The sequence below is a fragment of the Stomoxys calcitrans genome, chromosome 4 (assembly GCF_963082655.1).
Source record: "Stomoxys calcitrans chromosome 4, idStoCalc2.1, whole genome shotgun sequence".
NCBI lineage: Eukaryota > Metazoa > Arthropoda > Insecta > Diptera > Muscidae > Stomoxys > Stomoxys calcitrans.
The window spans coordinates 91318056-91337181 of record NC_081555.1 but is presented as its reverse complement, the minus strand read 5'-3'; the positions used below and the strand labels follow the sequence as shown (position 1 = coordinate 91337181).

General features: G+C 37.8%; 1 protein-coding gene across 5 annotated transcripts in view; it reads right to left on the bottom strand.

Moving 5' to 3' along the window:
- LOC106082898 (sugar transporter SWEET1) overlaps positions 1–17620 on the bottom strand; it is a 38829-nt gene extending 21209 nt beyond the window's left edge. The window contains exons 1-2 of one of the 5 annotated variants that reach the window (XM_059366817.1): positions 17457–17620; positions 8323–8556 (exon numbers count right to left, since the gene is read on the bottom strand). In XM_059366817.1, coding sequence (XP_059222800.1) covers positions 8323–8492 — 170 coding nt within the window. In that variant the 5' untranslated portion in view covers positions 8493–8556; positions 17457–17620. Of the gene's footprint in view, positions 1–8322; positions 8557–13966; positions 13984–14060; positions 14098–17456 lie in introns of those variants that run through there. The other 4 variants (XM_059366818.1, XM_013245647.2, XM_013245648.2 and 1 more) reach the window with 4 other exon arrangements.
- Positions 17621–19126: the final 1506 nt, after the last annotated feature.

Genomic DNA, 19126 nt, shown 5'->3' with positions numbered 1-19126 from the left:
CCAGCCCCAAAATGTACATATTTATCGACCATGGCAATTTTGGGCTTAAATGAAAGGTATTTAGGAGCAGAGCACGAATTTTACATCCATATTTGGGCGAAATGTCTGAGGTACGCTCTCCGTGAAATGGATATATAAACCAATCACGACAATATAGGGGGACTCAAATGATGATAAATGATAGTATAGCATGAAGCTTATATTTGCTTTAAGGGCAAAGTGTCTGGGTGGCCACCTCACTCCTAAAATACACACCAAGATATATTTACCCACTACACTACATGACTTCTATGCATGGCATAGTACCTTACAAATGTTACCAACATTAGTTGAGGTTAACCACCACTTACAATTTTTCCAATGGGCTTAAATGAAAGGTACTTAGGAGTAGAGCACGAATTTATAATCCATATTTGGGCGAAATGTCTGAGGTACGCTCCCCGTCAAATGGATATATAGACCAATTACGACAATATAGTGCTCAAATGAAACAGGACTTTACCGACTATGGTAATGTGAGGCTTATATAAAAGGTATTTGAGAGTATAGCACAATGCTTATATTTGCCTAAAGGGTCAAGTGTCTGGGTGGCCACCTCACTCCTAAAATACACACCAAGATATATTTACCCACTACAATATAGGAGCCAAAAAAAGTTTTTATTTTTTCACATGACTTCTATGTATGGCTTAGTACCTCACAAATGTCACCAACATTAGGTGAGGATAACCACTTCCAATGTTTTCGCCAGTATCTGAACTTGCAGATTCGCTTACCTGCGCTTCAATGAAACGAATTCGATACTCACATTCGGGGCGAAATGTCCCCCAGTGAAAAAACTCTACCAAAACAGGACTAATATATTGACCATTGCAATATTGGGCTCAAAAGGTATAAGAGCGTTGAAGAAGAAGTCGCTCCGGTGTGGGCACAGTTCGGCTAGATTTTATAATGGCGTCAATATTTTAAGTACTAAGCTAACAAACTCTTGCTACGATGACAAGAATACAAAATTGACTCTGTCAATTTTTAAAGGTCTTCTTCGTATGGTATGGGCGCCCCGGTAGCCGAGTTGGTAGCGTGCTTGGATTACCAGTGCAGGGGTCATGGGTTCGATTCCCGCCAGAAGCCTTGATCTGTCGCTGCTGATGTATTACAATGGACTTATAATTGTCTAAGTGAGTCTGTAAAGGACTGCCACTTGTACCTAACCTAACCTATGGTATTAAATTGATACCAAATGGTATTAAGAATTTGTACCAATATTAATAATGAAAATAATACTAGCCGGCATTGGCCAAGTACCATCCTTTTTCTGTCAGTGTATGATCCGAATGTTAAGGTTACCATTTTAACATAGCTAACAAATGTAGTAAAAAATATATATTATCTTTGAGGGTTTTTAAGCATTAAAAATTCCTGTTTTTTTTTGTATTTGAAAAAAAAAAACTGATTAGAAAAAAAAAATTCTACAATATAGATCTTATGCATAATATTTTATAGTTGAAATAATGCAATTAATCTACCCATTTTTTTGCCAATTCGAAACGCACAAAAATAAAATGAATGAGTTTAATCTTATCTGTTATTATCACTAGATTGTTTTGATAGGAAGATAAACACTAAAAAAAATAAAACGTTAATAAAAATTTTGCTGCATCATTTGTTACCAATACGCAGAACATATTTAAGGTGAATACCAATAATACCCCCATAAGTATATAAGAAAAGCGCTTGTCATTGTTGATAAGAGTCCAATCGATAGATACAGTGTACTTTACGCATTTATATGACGAAATTTTAATTTTTTTCAGTAATAGATGTGTGCTTCTGTCTTTATTTGGATTCCGTATATAAATGTTATAAATGACAATTGAAAAATGTCTTTGGAATTCTAAAAGTTTAAAGCTTTTTATAGAAATGTAAAAAAATTTATGATTTTATGGAATCATCACATTTTTTAGCAAAGTTTATTTTTTCACTGTTGAAGGCATTGGAAGAGAGTGAAGGTACAATGATAGAAAAAAAAACCTTTTTTTACCAATACCTGCTGGTATTATTTAATTCGCATTATTTTAATACCATTTGGTATTAGTTCAGTACCAGACTAAGGACAATATTAGTAATTGACGGCGCCTGATTTCTAGTTTAGTCATCGTGGCAAAAGTTTCGCCTTATACCTCAACTATTTTCGCCATTATAACATTTATGTTATAATTTAATATGGTATTTAATATAATTTTTGTGTGTAGGTAACCCGACCACTGCAGTGTGTATCAAGCGGAGATCCTTGCAATTAAGGAAGTGGTGGAATGGTTATGATATAATGTCATAACTACAATTGGCATAAATATCTTCTCAGAAGGCCAGGCAGCTATTAAATCCCTGGATGGCTGGACAGTTCAAAATTCACCTGTTCTGTGTGTAGGTAACCCGACCACTGCAGTGTGTATCAAGCGGAGATCCTTGCAATTAAGGAAGTGGTGAAATGGTTATGATATAATGTCATAACGACGAATGGCATAAATATCTTCTCAGAAGGCCAGGCAGCTATTAAATCCCTGGATGGCTGGATAGTTCAAAAATCACCTGTTCTGGGTGCCGGGCCACAGAGATATCCCAGGGAATTGTTGTTGTTGTAGCAGTTTGTTGTGTTCTATCATTCGTCTGCTTGATTCTGTTGAGTGTCAAGACCCAGGAACTCTGCGACTAAGATGAGGTGCGTCCACAGGGATCTGGGTCTGAGTCGAGTGGGTCTTGCTGGGCAGTTAAACAGGTGACATGCATCGTGCGATCTCTGGTTACAATCGGGATATACATCTTTCACGTCGGCATCAATCCTTGTTCTGTAGGAGTTGAGGCGGCTGCATCTTTTCTTTACTTACTTTAATTGGCTACGACAGAATGTTTGTTCCACTAGCCGAACGTAGAATAGCATTCCAAGCGCCTCGATCTTCTGCGCTCATTCTAAAATTTCTGACACCAAGTTTCGAGGTGTCTCCCACAACTTGATCTCTCCATCGGGCTTTTGGTCTTCCCGGTTTGCGTGTACCACCGTGTTTGCCTTCAAAAGACTTCTCTGCTGGAGCTTCTTCATCCATTGACAACATGACCTAGCCAACGCAGCGGTTGTATTTTGATGCGTGTAACTATGCTATCGTCGTCATACAGCTCATACAGCTCGTGGTTCATACGTCTTCTATATTCTCCGTTAACGCAAACTGGTCCATATATTGTATTTTACGAAGAAACTTTCTCTCAAATACTCCATTTGAGTATTTGAGAGGCGGCTGCATCTGCCGGAACGTAATTGAGCCAGAACTACTCTGGTTTGCCGGGGGAAGACAATTTCTTCAGGTGCAATAGGAGGCGGTCGTTCTCCAAGGACGACATTTACCGCATCTGCTACCGTATCTGCATGAATGTTTTGTAGGCCTGTTTAATATGCCGCTTGATCTAGAGGTTCTCTCTTGTAACGCTGAACCTCACGATCTTGATCATGTAGATGTACCTTAAGGCTTCTGGGCGGTGGATATCTATCCACAAGATGATGATTTGGATGTTCTCTGCGATAACAGCCCAAAAGGTACTGATTAGACAGCATGAAGTTATGTCTTCGCTCTGGTAGGATCTTTGTCTCCTGAAGGAGGTGGTCCACATGAGAACTGACGAGACAGCTCGTCGCAGTTCGGAGGGCGGCATTCTGACAGATCGGAATATTATTCCACTGCGTGTCACAAAGCTGATGAGACCACACTGGCGCTGCATAACTTACTACAAACCGGTCAATTGCTCTGTACGTGGTCAACAAGGTTTCGTTGTCTGCACCCCAAGTGCTGCCAGCAAGTGACTTGAGGACCTTGTTTCTACGTTTGACTTTATCCAAAATTGCTGTGGCATGTGGGGAGAATGTGTGAAGAGCTGTCATATGTGATGTCAAGTATTTTGGGCCACTTAATGGTCGGAATCATTTCTCCATCAACCATCACAGTCAGCTCAGTATTCACCTCACGCGTATTTGTAGTGAACAAAGTGGCTGAAGATTTGGTGGCGGATATCTTCAGGTTTCTAGCAGCGACATATGAGGGAAGTTCGTTGAGGTAGACGTTCAACCACCAAATCTTCAGCCACATTGAGGTAGACGTTCAACCTATCGTAGATGTCTGGGTGGGGGCCTGATGACATGATCGTACAATCGTCCGCACATGATAAGATCTCTAAGCCGTCTGGACGGGGTGGAATGGAGGATAGGTAGAGGTTAAACTGTGCCGGAGATATGAACTTCGTGTTTCAGGGAATTGTAAAGCGGACGAGCTTGCGAGACTAGGAACTACCCTACACATTCCAAGTATACTGGAATCTGTAGGTATGCCTCTGGCGACATGTAAGCTAAATTTTCAGAACCAGGCCTGAAGGACAAAGAATGATAAATGGTCACTAAGAGGGGCTGTGAGACTTCCAAAACTATGTTGCCTAATCTAAGACTTGAGAAGGTGTACCGCTTTGCTGTCATTGGCTAGAACAGACGTCTCAGTCATTGTGTCCGTCGTGACAGGTCACTGTCTAATCGGAAAACATGCTGACGAGTTTTGCAGAAGCTGTGATGACATCGAAGAAGAAGAGACTATAGAACTTCTTCTGTGTGTGTGTCCCGCACTAGCAGTCAGAAGGAGTTCCACTTTCATTGAGAACCTGTCTGATTTAGCGGATTTGAGTATTTGCATGTATTGGGCTTTTTAAAGCGATCTGGATGGTTCAACTGTAGGAATTATAAGGCATCTTCTATTCCTGTGGTGTCACAATCTTGGAAAACGTCTAAGTGAGTCTGATTGCAGACTGCCACTTGAACCTAGCCTTACCTTCATATCTGCAAAATGAGAAACTGTAATTTTTGCTACTATACAGGAGACTTGATCCTTGCATATTCGAGGATAACTTATATAGGCAGATATAATTGGATTGACCATGTGAATGATCTATTGAACTCGTTGGAAATTCGATCAAATAAAATAAAGTTTTTAGCAGGGAAAGAATCAAGTGCAGTACGAAGTCTCTCATATCTATTGTTGAGGCTTTAATTATATCAAAGATAAATTATTTTTAAAACAAGCTAATATATATAACTAGCTAAACCGGGTCCGCTCCGCTGCGCCTTATTTTACTTTATATGGAGCAAAATTTTCATTTGATTATTTATTTTCGACAATTAAAGAGCTTTTAGTGAAATACCATGCTACGAAAATAGTATATGGCTTGCCTAGCAGTTTAACAATATAAGTGCCTTTATCTGAATCCCATATGATCTTTATTGGTCTACGAAATTAAGTTTGGATGTAAGGTGTACTCCATTCTTAAAATACTTTATTTTAGCCCGATGCTCTCATGATGTCTGATTTAGGGGTGTTTTCGGAGGTGAGATGGTCCCCCAGACACTTGGCTCTGAAAAAATATCACCATCGTGCTCTTCTCCCAAATACCATTTATTTAAACCCCATATTGCCATTGGTTTAAGGGGAGTTTACAAGATGAGGCGTCCCCCAAATACATGGGCTCGAAATTGGTTATCAAATTCGTTTTCTAATCCCAAATGCCTTTCGTTTGAGTCACATATTGGCATGGTAGAAAAAAAGTTTACCCTTTGGGGGGTGTTTTGGGGAAGGGGTGATGCCCTAAATAAAGGGTGATTTTTTTGAGGTTAGGATTTTCATGCATTAGTATTTGACAGATCACGTGGGATTTCAGACATGGTGTCAAAGAGAAAGATGCTCAGTATGCTTTGACATTTCATCATGAATAGACTTACTAACGAGCAACGCTTGCAAATCATTGAATTTTATTACCAAAATCAGTGTTCGGTTCGAAATGTGTTCATTCACCGTAACGTTGCGTCCAACAGCATCTTTGAAAAAATACGGTCCAATGATTCCACCAGCGTACAAACCACACCAAACAGTGCATTTTTCGGGATGCATGGGCAGTTCTTGAACGGCTTCTGGTTGCTCTTCACTCCAAATGCGGCAATTTTGCTTATTTACGTAGCCATTCAACCAGAAATGAGCCTCATCGCTGAACAAAATTTGTCAAAATTTGAACACATTTCGAACCGAACACTGATTTTGGTAATAAAATTCAATGATTTGCAAGCGTTGCTCGTTAGTAAGTCTATTCATGATGAAATGTCAAAGCATACTGAGCATCTTTCTCTTTGACACCATGTCTGAAATCCCACGTGATCTGTCAAATACTAATGCATGAAAATCCTAACCTCAAAAAAATCACCCTTTACATGGTCCTACTTTTGGATATGAAATTGGTATTCTACTCCCAAATACCTTTATTTGAGCCACATATTGTGATGATCAGTAAAAAATTGATGTTTGTGGGGTATTTTGGGAAACGGGTAGACTCCCAGAAAATTGGTCCCGAAAGTCGGTATCAATTCTTGCTTCTGCCACCCAATACCTTTCATTTAAACCCCACATTGATATTGTCGGTAAATATGCCCGATTTAGGGGTGTTTTAGAGAGTGTGGTGGCCCCCCACACACTAAGCCCTGAAAATATATCAGCAGCGTGCTCTATTCTCATATATCTATATATCATTTATTTGAACCCCATACTGCCATTGGCCTCAAAATTGGATATCAAATTCGTTTTCTAATCTCAAATACCATTCATTTAAATCCCTTATTTCAAAAGCTCGAAAATATGTCCGGTTTGGGGTATGGGCCCTAAAAACTATGAATATCGAGCTCCACTGTCTTGAAGACTCAAATTGTCTTGGTAAGCAAACACGTCCTATTTGAAGGTTGTTATGGTGGTGGGACGTCCGCTGGACATTGGTCCCAAATTTTGATATCAGATTCATGGTCTACTCCCAAATACTTTTTATTTGAGCCCCATTTTTCCATAGTAGGCAAACATGACCGGTTTGGGGAGTGGTTTTGGGGGATGGGGGGCTACTAAGTGACTTGGCTTTAAAAATATACATATCAGATTCGTGTTCTACTCTAAAAAAAAACTCTTATTTGAGCCTCATATTGCAATGGTCAGCAAATATTTCCTATTTGGGTGGTGTTGTGGGGGTGGGGTGGCCCCATAGACACTTTTCACGAATATTGATATCAGATTTGTGCTTAACTTCTAAAGACCTTTCATTTGTTCTCTTTGGGGTTGTTCTCGGGGATGGGCGGCCCCCAAACAATTGGCCCCACATCTGAATATCAGATTTGTATTCTACACTACAAATATAAGCCATGGTCAGTAAATAAGTCCTGTTTGGGGGGTGTTTTGGGGAAGGGGTGGACCACCAGAAACTTGGTCCCACTTTTGAATATCAGATTCGCATTTTACTCGCAAATACTTTTTATTTGAGTCCCATATTGCGATGGTCGATAAATATGTCCGATTTAGAAGTATTTTGGGGGTTGGGATGGTCCCCCAAACACTTGGTCCAAAAATTGGATTACAGACACGTTTTTTTAATCTAAAATACCTTTCATTTGAGTCCCATATTGTCGTGATTTGAGGCGGCGCCCCACCCCCAAAACCTACCAAATATATATATATATATATATATATATATATATATATATATATATATATATATATATATATATATATATATATATATATATATATATATATATATATATGTATATGTATATATATATATATATATATATATATATATATATATATATATATATATATATATATATATATATATATATATATATATATATATATATATATATATATATATATATATATATATATATATATATATATATATATATATATATATATATATATATATATATATATATATATATATATATATATATATTATATATATATATATATATATATTTGGTAGGTTTTGGGGGTGGGGCGCCGCCTCTAGGTACCCCATCCGAAATTTGGATACCAAATTTTTATTTGTAAGTTAATATTTATAAGAGAGCACACAAAATTTCACTTAAATCGCATCACCCATCTCCCAAATCTAGCGTTTCTGAAAATTAGGGTAAGGGGGAGGGTACGCCCCCCCCCCCTCCCCCCTTCAGATATCAAAAAATGTTGTATAAAGAACACACAAAAAAAAACACAATTTGATTTTTATATATATGAAGAAGATGTAATACAAGGTATTGGACACTGTGGTACATTCAAATTTAGATCGTATATTAATATTTCTAAATATTTCCTACTTTTTTTTATTGAATTATTCAAATTTAATTTAATTTTTCGTATATGGTACAGCCACTTTCGATTTTTTTTAATACTACAAAAATAAGCCTTAACATTATGTGTTACTTACAAAACAACACCACCAATGAACGGATCCGGGGGATATGCATCACTGCTGCCCTTTTTGCGTATATCGTTCATAAGAAAAACACCGGACAAAAATTGCAGACATGTTATGGACCCGGCAAATTTTGCAATTTCATCGCTGTACGGCTCCAATAGATCACCCAATACTTCCATGTTGTTACTGGTCGTTGTTGCAGTGCTTGTGCTCTCGTCGTATACAGAGTATTTTTTGCTGATGCTGGAAATGTGGTATGTGTGCGAAAATTGAGAATAACATAAATTTACAATGGGAGTAAAGTTGCCATTTTAAACGACCATTATATACCCTATTCAATTGTTTATCGTTTTAAGCCAGCGATGGGAGAATAGATAGTGAGTGGGTCACGCTACAGGAGTATATATGGGGTAAGGATTAAAGAAGAATGAAAGGGGTTTCTCTTCAAATAAACGGCACTGTAAATCTGATTGTACACCGGAGTTAATCAGAGTAGTACGGACGAAAAAGTTGTCTATTAAGGGCAGTATGCACCTCCGGCAAAATTTTCGTTACCTTTCTTTCTCTTTGGTTAATGTCCGATGTACATTGTCCGATGTTCCAGGAAGTGTGGATTACACCCAACCTGAACCGCTTTTTGATAAAAATTACTGTACCACTATTCCTGATAGATAGATGACTGAAAAGTTCAAAAATCACCTGTTCTGGGTGCCGGACCTCAGAGATATTTCAGGAAATTGTAAAGCGGACGAGCTTGCGAGACTAGGAACTACCCTACACATTCCAGGAAAACTGGAAACTGTGGGTAGGTCTCTAGCGACAAGAGAGACCAGGCCGAAGGACAACGAATGACAGATAGCCACAAAGAGGGGGCTGTGAGCATTCAAAAACTATGTGGCCTAATCTAGGCTTAAAGAGGTCTACCGCTTTGCTGTCACTAGCTTGAAACAGACATCTCAGTCATTGTGTCCGTCATGACAGGTCGTCCCGTGACCTGAAGAAGCGGTTTATGCGTTCAGAATGCATGTTGTAGAGATAACTCAATCAGAGTGGCAAAAGTGCTTCGACAATTGGTTCAAACACATGCAAAAGTGTATAAATCTTAATGGGTGAATAAAGCTATTTTCGATAATTAATATTTGTTTTTGAGTTCTTTAATCCCGTAATATAAAAGGCAACCCTCGTATTGTACTGCGGCACGCCGCACAGTGTTGCCTCTTAGTGTATTCATTGGACAATAGTTAGAGTTGACATAGAGTTTTAGAATTTTGCTTAGAGGTATATTTGAGCGTAATGTAGAAAAAGTGTGAGATGTTAAGAAGATAAGACGGAGTGAAGTAATTCTTACACCGATTAAGGAAGCCTAAGCACTTGAATGCTTCTTCCGACACTTCGAATACATGTTTAGCCCAACGGACATCACTTTGTATTTTCATGCCCAGAACATCAAGAGTTTCTGTTTGCTCAACATCTATACCGTTGATAGACAAAGATGATCGTAATGGGTCAGCGAATCGTTTGTGTGACAACAAGCAGCACAGAGTCTTCCGCGCATTAAAATCTACTCGATTCATTCGACCCCACTCAGAAATGGCCAGCAAATCCTGGCAGAGTGTATCGTATATAACTCGCCTCTTGTCCTCAATCTCTCGAAGACTTGGCCTATGGTCGCATGAGTACGAATGACAGAGATTACTGTCATCCGCAAATGAGTAGATCGGATTCGATGTCTGACCCAACAGATCGTTGATGAAAATTAGAAAAAGAGAAGGAGAAAGAACAGATCATGGGGTACACCTGCGGTCAATTTGTGCTCATTGGATGAGAACCCATCTATAACGACTCGAATAGTGCGATCTCTGAGAAAGCTCGAAATAAATCGAACGAAACCATTACCGACACCAAATGCGACAAGCACCGTGCACCGTGCCAGACCCTATCAAATGCCTTGGAGATATCCAGAGCCACCACCTTACTCTCACCAAACTGGTGGATTGAGCGACTCCAACGTTCCGACAGAAGTGCCATGAGGTCGCCTGTAGAGCGATTTCTGCGTAACCATACTGTTTGTCGCTAAGAAGGCCATTAGACTCTAAATACCTCACAAGATGGTGATTAACCATGCTTTCCATGACTTTGGAGAGAGCAGAGCATATCGCAATTGGCCGATAATTCGCAGGGTTGTTTGCCTCCTCTTTTTGGGTATTGGCTAAACGTTCGCAACCTTCCAACGCGTCGGGAAGATTCCCGCATGGTAGGCAAGGTTGAAAAGGTTTTTGGTTTCGAAGGCATTAGACTCTTAATTTTACATAATTCATTAACATATCATATCTGACGATTCACGGCACGGGAATAGCTGTAAGCACCACACAGGCTGGAACATAGAGTTCCAATTTGTGTGGTGTTTGTTGCTGTCACGAGAAGCTTAGCTGTGAGCTACCGGGCGCATTCACAGTTTGTGGAAAGTGGAATGCTCCATACGGAGCAGCTACAACGACAGTCGCGGACAATCAGCGGTATCGAGCGGACAGTCTCAGTGAGAGGCCGGGCGGCACCGGCTCTTGTACAAATACAATACTTAGCGCCTATTATGCTCGATATAACAAGGCGGCTATAAATAACCAATGGCCACCCTGTTCCTGCGGGGATCAGTCCTTTGGACCGGAACGAGCTTGCTCAGGAGCTTGACGAGAATCGCCCCCTCCACATGAAAATGTGGCTACAACAACAACAACGATTCAAATTTTAAAAGAATTTTCTATGAAAATGTATTGAAAAATTGGTTGGACCAAAAAATTGGATATGAGCCACTGCAAGGTCAGCCGCTCGGCAGCCATATGGATGAAGTGTTGTTCCATTATTAATATATGTATATTGCTTGACTAACAGTATAACAATATAAATGCCTTTATCTCAATCCTATATGGTTTTTATTGGTCTATGAATTCGCTCGGGGAGTTTAGGGTCATTAACGTTTAGGTGTTTGGTATACTTTATTTCAAGTCTTTATTTCATCTGGATATTGTCATGATGTGCGATTTGGGGGTTTTTCGGGGGTGAGGTGGACACTTGGCCCTGAAAAAATATCAGCATCGTGCTCAAATACCGTTTATTTAAACCCCATATTGCCATTGGTTTAAGGGGAGTTTATGAGATGAGGCGTCTTCAAACACTTAGCCTCAAAATTTGTTATCTTTGGGGGGTGTTTTAGAAAAGGGGCTGTGCCCCAAATGCATGGTACCACATTTGGATGTCTGATTCGTTTTCTATTCTCAAATACCTTTATTTGAGCCCCACATTGACGTGGTCGGTAAATATGCTCAATTTAGGGGTGTTTTGGGGAGTGGGGTGGTTCCCCAAACACTTAGCCCTGAAAATATATCAGCATTGTTCTCTACTCTCAAATATCATTTATTTGAAACCCCACATTGACATTAGCCTTAAATTTGGATATTAAATTAGTTTTCTAATCTCAAATACCTTTTATTTAACCCCTTATTGCAAAAGTCAGCAAATATGTCCCAAATATGGGCTATGGGCCCCAAAAACTATCAATATCGAGATCCACCTCCTTTAATACCCAAATTGTCATGGTGAGCAAATCCGTCCCATTTGGAGTTTGTTATGGGGGTGGGACGTCCCCTAGCCAATTGATCCTTTCATTTGAGCCCCATATTCCCATAGTCTGCAAACATGTCGGTTTTGGAGGGTGTTTTGGGGGTTGGACGGGCGTTCAGTGTCTTAGCTCTGAAATTATGTATCGGATATGTATTCTACTCTAAAATACCTCCTAATACAGTCCCATATTGGATTGGTCAGCAAATACGTCCTATATGGGTGGTGTTATGGGGGTGGTGTGGCCCCATAGACACTTTTTTCCGAATATTGATTTCAGATTCCTGCTTTACTCCCAAAGACCTTTCATTTGAGCCCCATATTGCTATGGTCGTAAATTTGTCCTCTTTTGGGGTATTTTGTGGAGAGGCGGTCCCACTTGGCCCCACATTTGAATCTAATCCATATATTGCCATGGTCAGTAAATAAGTCCTGTTTGGGGGATGTTTTGGGGAAAGAATGGACCCCCAGAAACTTGGTTCCACATTTGGATATCAGATCAGAATACCTCTCATTTAAGTCCCATATTGCCATGGTCGGTAAATATGTCCGATTTAGGGGTGTATTGGGGGTTGGGGGTCCCCCAAACACTTGATCCGACAATTGGATATCAGATACGTTTTCTAATCTTAAATACCTTTCATTTGAGTCCCATATTGTCGTAATTGGAGTCTATATATATTTGGTAGGTTTTTGGGGTGGGCCTTCCCCCCCCCCCTAGGTACCCCATCCGAAATTTGGATACCAAATTTGTAGGCTACTATAAGAGAGCACACAAAATTTCGCTTAAATCGCACCACCCATCTCCGAGATCTGGCGTTTCTGAAAATTAGGGTAAGGGGGAGGGTCCGCTGCCCCACCAGATATCAAAAAATGTGGTACCCTTTTTTTCACCACGAGATCATTATGCACCATCAGTGAAAATTTCAAGAAAATCGGTTCAACCCTTTCTGAGTCTATAAGGAACACACAAACAAACACAAATTGATTTTTGATTGAAGAAGCCAATGTGCAAACTTTCAGCCAGATTATGTAAGATTTGCCCCTTCTAGAGGCTTAAAAATCAAATCGAGAGATGATTCAATTGTAATCATTAAATTTTTGTAGCAATTAAAGCAATGACAATGAAAAACTAATTTATTCTAATTGATTCTCTAATTAAAGCCAATTCTTTTACAAAATTCAATTGTCTTTATCATCCGAATGAAACCTTGCATGGTTTTTAGCCACTGTTCAACGGTAATAAAAATCGGAAAAAAAACTTTCAATTAATTTATTGAATTTTCGTGATTTACGTGAAAGATTGCTAATTCGATTTTGGGGACTATGTATTTGAGTTTCCACAATCATCGGTTATAGGTATTCCTATTTGTATGTTATAATGACTAAGCAATTATTTTTTTGTTTTTTTTTTTTCATAACGATGATAAGATGATGTCAATACTAGGCAGATATCCAAATCCAAACATCATGCTTGAAAAGATGTGCGACGGACGCTAACCATAGTTAAAACTTAACTACTTGCTATCTCATTGGCCTGCATCCAAAGGTGCATTGATTTCACGTAGGGTGACAACATAATGCATAACCCTTGGTGTGAGAGTATGAAGATATTCAAACAACGTGCTTCTTATTTACAAAAGCAATATTAACAGCTTTGACGAGCACATTTGCCGGGTAGAGGGAGAGAGAGAAGGGCATATGAAAAAAAAAAAAACAAATAATAACAAGTTCAAGTTCATACACAGTTTCTCTTTTTCCAAGAAATTCGATGCACTTTCATATCATGTAAATGTTTACAAGGCGGTCTTCCTGTCTTCCTCATGAAATACTAAACTAGATTTTTACTTAACAAATTCGCGACGTTATCTAATTGCTCCCATAATTTATTTTAATCTCAAATCTCGTTTTTATTATTTCTTCTTTCGTAGCTGATTGTCACTTGATATTTGATTTGCATCACTTTGTATATATTATACAAAAAAAATCTACTACAACTATTTTTTTAAATCACTTGAATCAATTATCGTTGTCGTACTTTTTTATCTCTCTTCTGTGAAACGAACAAACAATAAACAACAATTTGTTTCAAATTATAATAATAGGGAAAAATAACACTCTATCAGTCGCACCATACCCGTCGAAACGAGAAACGAGCTGCCACGGGCTATACTACACTCTTTGACACAATTTTTGATGAGATTCAGTCAAAAAACTACTAAGATTAAATTCTAATCAGATTAGCCAAACTGTCGAGCAGAAAAATTGTAATTTAGAGCTAAAAATAATATCTTACAATATAAATGGTTTGGCAAACAAATATATGTTCCCAATATTCTTCACTTTTTTAAATGATTTTGATATAATTATTCTATTGGAAACACATCTCACAATCGAAAACACTAAACAAGCAGAGAAATATTTTCCAAATCACGATATTGACTGGGTATATGCAACAAGGGCAAGTAGATATGGAAGAGCAATTGGTGGGGTAATGATAGCTATCAAACGGTCAATCAAGGGAAACTATCTACAATATGAATTCGTTATGTTTTCTGGAATAAAAGCATTATATTTAAAGCTAGGCCAACTTAAATTCTGGATGCTACCATTGTATTTACGCAGTGTAAATTGGACCAACGATTTTACTGCAGTGAAACGAATAATTGAAGAAGACCCATGCAAAGATGTGATAATGATAGGTGATATGAATATCCGCATTGGAAGCAGTCAACAAGAAATAGTTTCGCTATTTAGAGAATCTTTCTCTGCAGGCATGAAGATAAGAAAATCGATGGATAAGGAAATTAATAGCAAAGGGCGCACATATCTGGAGTTCTGCAATGACAACAACTTAGTAATACTAAATGGCCAGACAAAAGGAGATGAAGATGGCAACTTTACTTTTGTGAGTACGGTTGGCGAGTCGGTTAATGACATATGTGCTATGTCTTCCAGTTTACTACAATATGTGGACAATTTTGCTGTCGAAGAAAACATTTGGTCTGACCATCTACCCATTTCTTTGAAAATGAAATTTAATATAAACGGAACTGTTACAAACAGACTAAAGCTCTTACCAAAACTCTCTTGGAAAGACAACGACAAAAACAACTACCAAACAATGCTGAACATAAATCTTCAAAATGTCTTGAATACCCACGAAGTTCACAACCTTAAGGATCTGACAGACATCATAGTAAAATCATCTGTAACCACAGATAATCATAGCTACAAGCCAAAGGAGAAGTGGTATACTGAAAGATGTCATTGGGCGAGGAAAAAAGTCTTTAAAAGCTTGAGGAAATTTAAGAAAAGTAGCAATGAATGTAATAAACAACAATACCTGCAAGCACAACGTATATATAAAATGATATGCGTAACGAGCAAAAAGGCTTATTACAGCATGATTAGCGAACAAATCAACAATATTAAAAACAGTAAAGAATGGTGGAAATTAGTACGGGAGATTAATAATAACCACTTTCATATAGGCCCGAATATATCTGCGTCATCTTTTAGAGACTACTTCATGAAGCTACTCAATACAGATCAGACAACGTCGAATATTCTGTACGCTCCCTCATTTATCACAGTTCATTTATTAGACAAGGAAATAACGGTCGAAGAAGTAAAGAGAATGTTACAAAAGGTTAAACTAAACAAAGCTCCAGGAGAGGACAGGATTCCTTATGAATTTTTTGTTAATGCTACAGACGAGTTTATTTCGGAACTAGTACAGGTGTACAACACAATGTATACTAATGGAATAGTGGATGAGTCTTTTATCAAAACGGTAATTTTCCCAATTCACAAAAAGGGCAATGTAAATGAGACGAAAAATTATCGTGGAATATCATTCATGAACTCTGTAGCAAAAATATTCATGGGAGTTCTTAACGAAAGGCTGCAATTGTGGATAGAGGAAAGAAATATTTTAGTCGAATATCAGGCAGGCTTCCGAAAAAAGTACTCAACTACAGATAACATATACAACCTAGCGTCAATAGTTCACATTAAGCTGGCAAAAAAAGAAAAAGTATACGCATTTTTTGTGGACTTCAAAGCCGCATTTGACAAGATATCCCGAAGCCTACTTATCTACAAATTGCACGAAATGGGCATATCAAATAAATTTGTTACAATAATAGAAAATATCTATCAAAACACCCAATCAGCTATATGGACAGGAGAAGAATTATCGGATTATTTTCATACCATCTCGGGAGTAAAACAAGGCTGCCTTTTATCTCCACTGCTGTTTGCACTTTACGTCAACGACCTACATGATAGTCTGGGAGGAGGCTTGAATATAGAATGGCTGAACATAAGAGTATTACTATATGCGGACGACATTGTAATTCTGGCCGACGACAAGACGGTACTACAAAACATGATATCCAACTTAGAATACTATTGCGCAAAATGGAATCTGGAGGTTAACATGGACAAATCCAAAATAATTATTTTTCGAAACGGCGGACGAATATCTGACCACGAAAAATGGTATTTTCACGGAGAAGCGATAGAAATTGTTTCTGAGTATAATTATCTTGGTGTTATAATTACACCGCAAATGAAATTCCAAAAGCATGTTAAAAGTCGTAATGCTCAAGCAAAAAGTGCAATAAACATGACTTGGAAAGCATTTCTTCAAAAGAAAGATATTTCCTTGAGCCAAAAATGGAATTTATATCTGGCGGTTAGCAGATCCATACAGTCCTACTCCGCACAAGTCTGGGGATTTGGAAATTTTGAAGAAGTAGATAAGCTACAGCGTTTTTTTCTGAAACGAGTTCTGAAGCTACCCGAAAACACCCCAAATTATGCTATCGCTCTTGAAACCTGCATAGAAAATAGTCATATATATACGCTACAACTGCATATGAAATACGTGGGCAGAACTATGTTTAAATATAATCGAGATCGACTACCGCATCAGCTATCTAAAATTCTACTGAACAAACAACTGTTCTGGGTTAAAGAATTAAATGAGTTTGACATCCACGTAATCGATGCAAGCATCAATGAAACTACCTGGAATGGAATAATAACATCGCTCACTAACCATCTAAATGCGTGCAGTCGTACAAAATATGAACAGAAGGCAACACAAAGCAACGAAAGAATTTATAAACACCTAGACTACACTAGGGGTTCTGAATATATATCCGATCGCTACACTGAAGATGATATAACTTGGATACTAAAGGCAAGATGCGATTTGATATACCTCAATGGAAGCCAATACACTGCCAATTCTAATGAAATTACCGAATGCACATTATGTAATATGCGAGCAAAAGAAAACATTCAGCATTTCTTAGGAATATGCCCAATACTGCGAGGATACCGGATGCAATTTTTTGGCAAAATTAGTTTAACTGACAGAGAAATCATAGATATTCTAGATGGCAGAGGAGCCTTGGATTGGATAAACTTAGTGAAATATTTAAAAAATGCACTGAAGTATAGAAAATTAATAATCACTGAATTCACATGAAATTTAAACATAATGTTCTCTTTACCAAATCTCAAATGTTTGTATTAAATTTACCGGCTGACGACACTAAGTCAAAGCCGTATATCTTATTTCATAATCTAATATTCGAAGTACGATTTATTTTTTAAAATGAAATGAATAAAGATACTACTACTACTACTACTACTACACTCTTTCACAGTTCACTAGCAACTGTTTTTATTATTTTCATTTTTGTTTCTCTCTGTCACCAATGGAGCAACGTTCTCATGCCTAATGTTCTTTTAAACGAGGCCTCCCACATCCCCACCCTTTTTGGGGGGTAATCACATTGTATCGTTGTGAGTTTGAATATACATTTTTCACTGATAAGGCAACTCTATTGGATGGTTTGTGAGTGACCCACTAGAGAATAGGGAATAAATCATTCTAAGACTTGGTACCACGTAAGTGGTGGCACGCATGATATAATGACCAGGTAGCATACAGCAAAAAGCCGGGTACAAGTTGTTTTTGCCAAGTGCACAATCTGTAAATGAGTTTTGGTTGTGTGTGGTCATTATAGTTGAAAACCATAACACACACAAGCAACCAAAAATGGCGCGAACTAGTAATAAACAGAAAATCAGAGTTGCACTAGTCACTGCAACTGCTCCTATCAGTATATGAATATATATATATATATATATATATATATATATATATATATATATATATATATATATATATATATATATATATATATATATATATATATATATATATATATATACTAGTAATAAACAGAAAATCAGAGTTGCACTAGTCACTGCAACTGCTCCTATCAGTATATCAATATATATATATATATATATATATATATATATATATATATATATATATATATATATATATATATATATATATATATTTAACTTAATCCAAAAACAAATCCTTTCCATTAACACTGCTTTTTTGGGGACTTAAGTGACATTTATATCGATTATTCAGCCATGAAATTGGGTTTAAAGACGTTGATCGAAGGTTTATAATTACGGAATTTATGTCGAAGGAATCCTTCAGGAGCTTCAAACCATTTAAGTCACCCGGAACTGATGGAATATTTCCGGCGTTTCTACAGAAAGAGGCAGACTATCTGGCCAAAATTTTCACACCGTGTCCAGGACTTGCATATACTCCGAAAGCCTGGCAGGAGGCAATATGTTTGCTTATGAAAACTTTGCTTGAGGTGCATACCGGGCTTTAATCTCGTATTTAATAAACAAATCCCATCTCTGCGTTACTTTCAGCTATTCATACGTTTGACTAACCTGGTGATAAACAAAAGTCAGCTGTCCCTCCAATCAAATGGGTGCAACAAATGATTAAAGGGGAGCTTCTGTGAAGAACTAAATGTTTCGCCCATTAAATAAGTAAATAAGTGCAATAAAGTGTAAATTCGTAAAAACTATATATATATTTAACTTAATCCAAAAACAAATCCTTTCCATTAACACTGCTTTTTTGGGGACTTAAGTGACATTTATATCGATTATTCAGCCATGAAATTGGGTTTAAAGACGTTGATCGAAGGTTTATAATTACGGAATTTATGTCGAAGGAATCCTTCAGGAGCTTCAAACCATTTAAGTCACCCGGAACTGATGGAATATTTCCGGCGTTTCTACAGAAAGAGGCAGACTATCTGGCCAAAATTTTCACACCGTGTCCAGGACT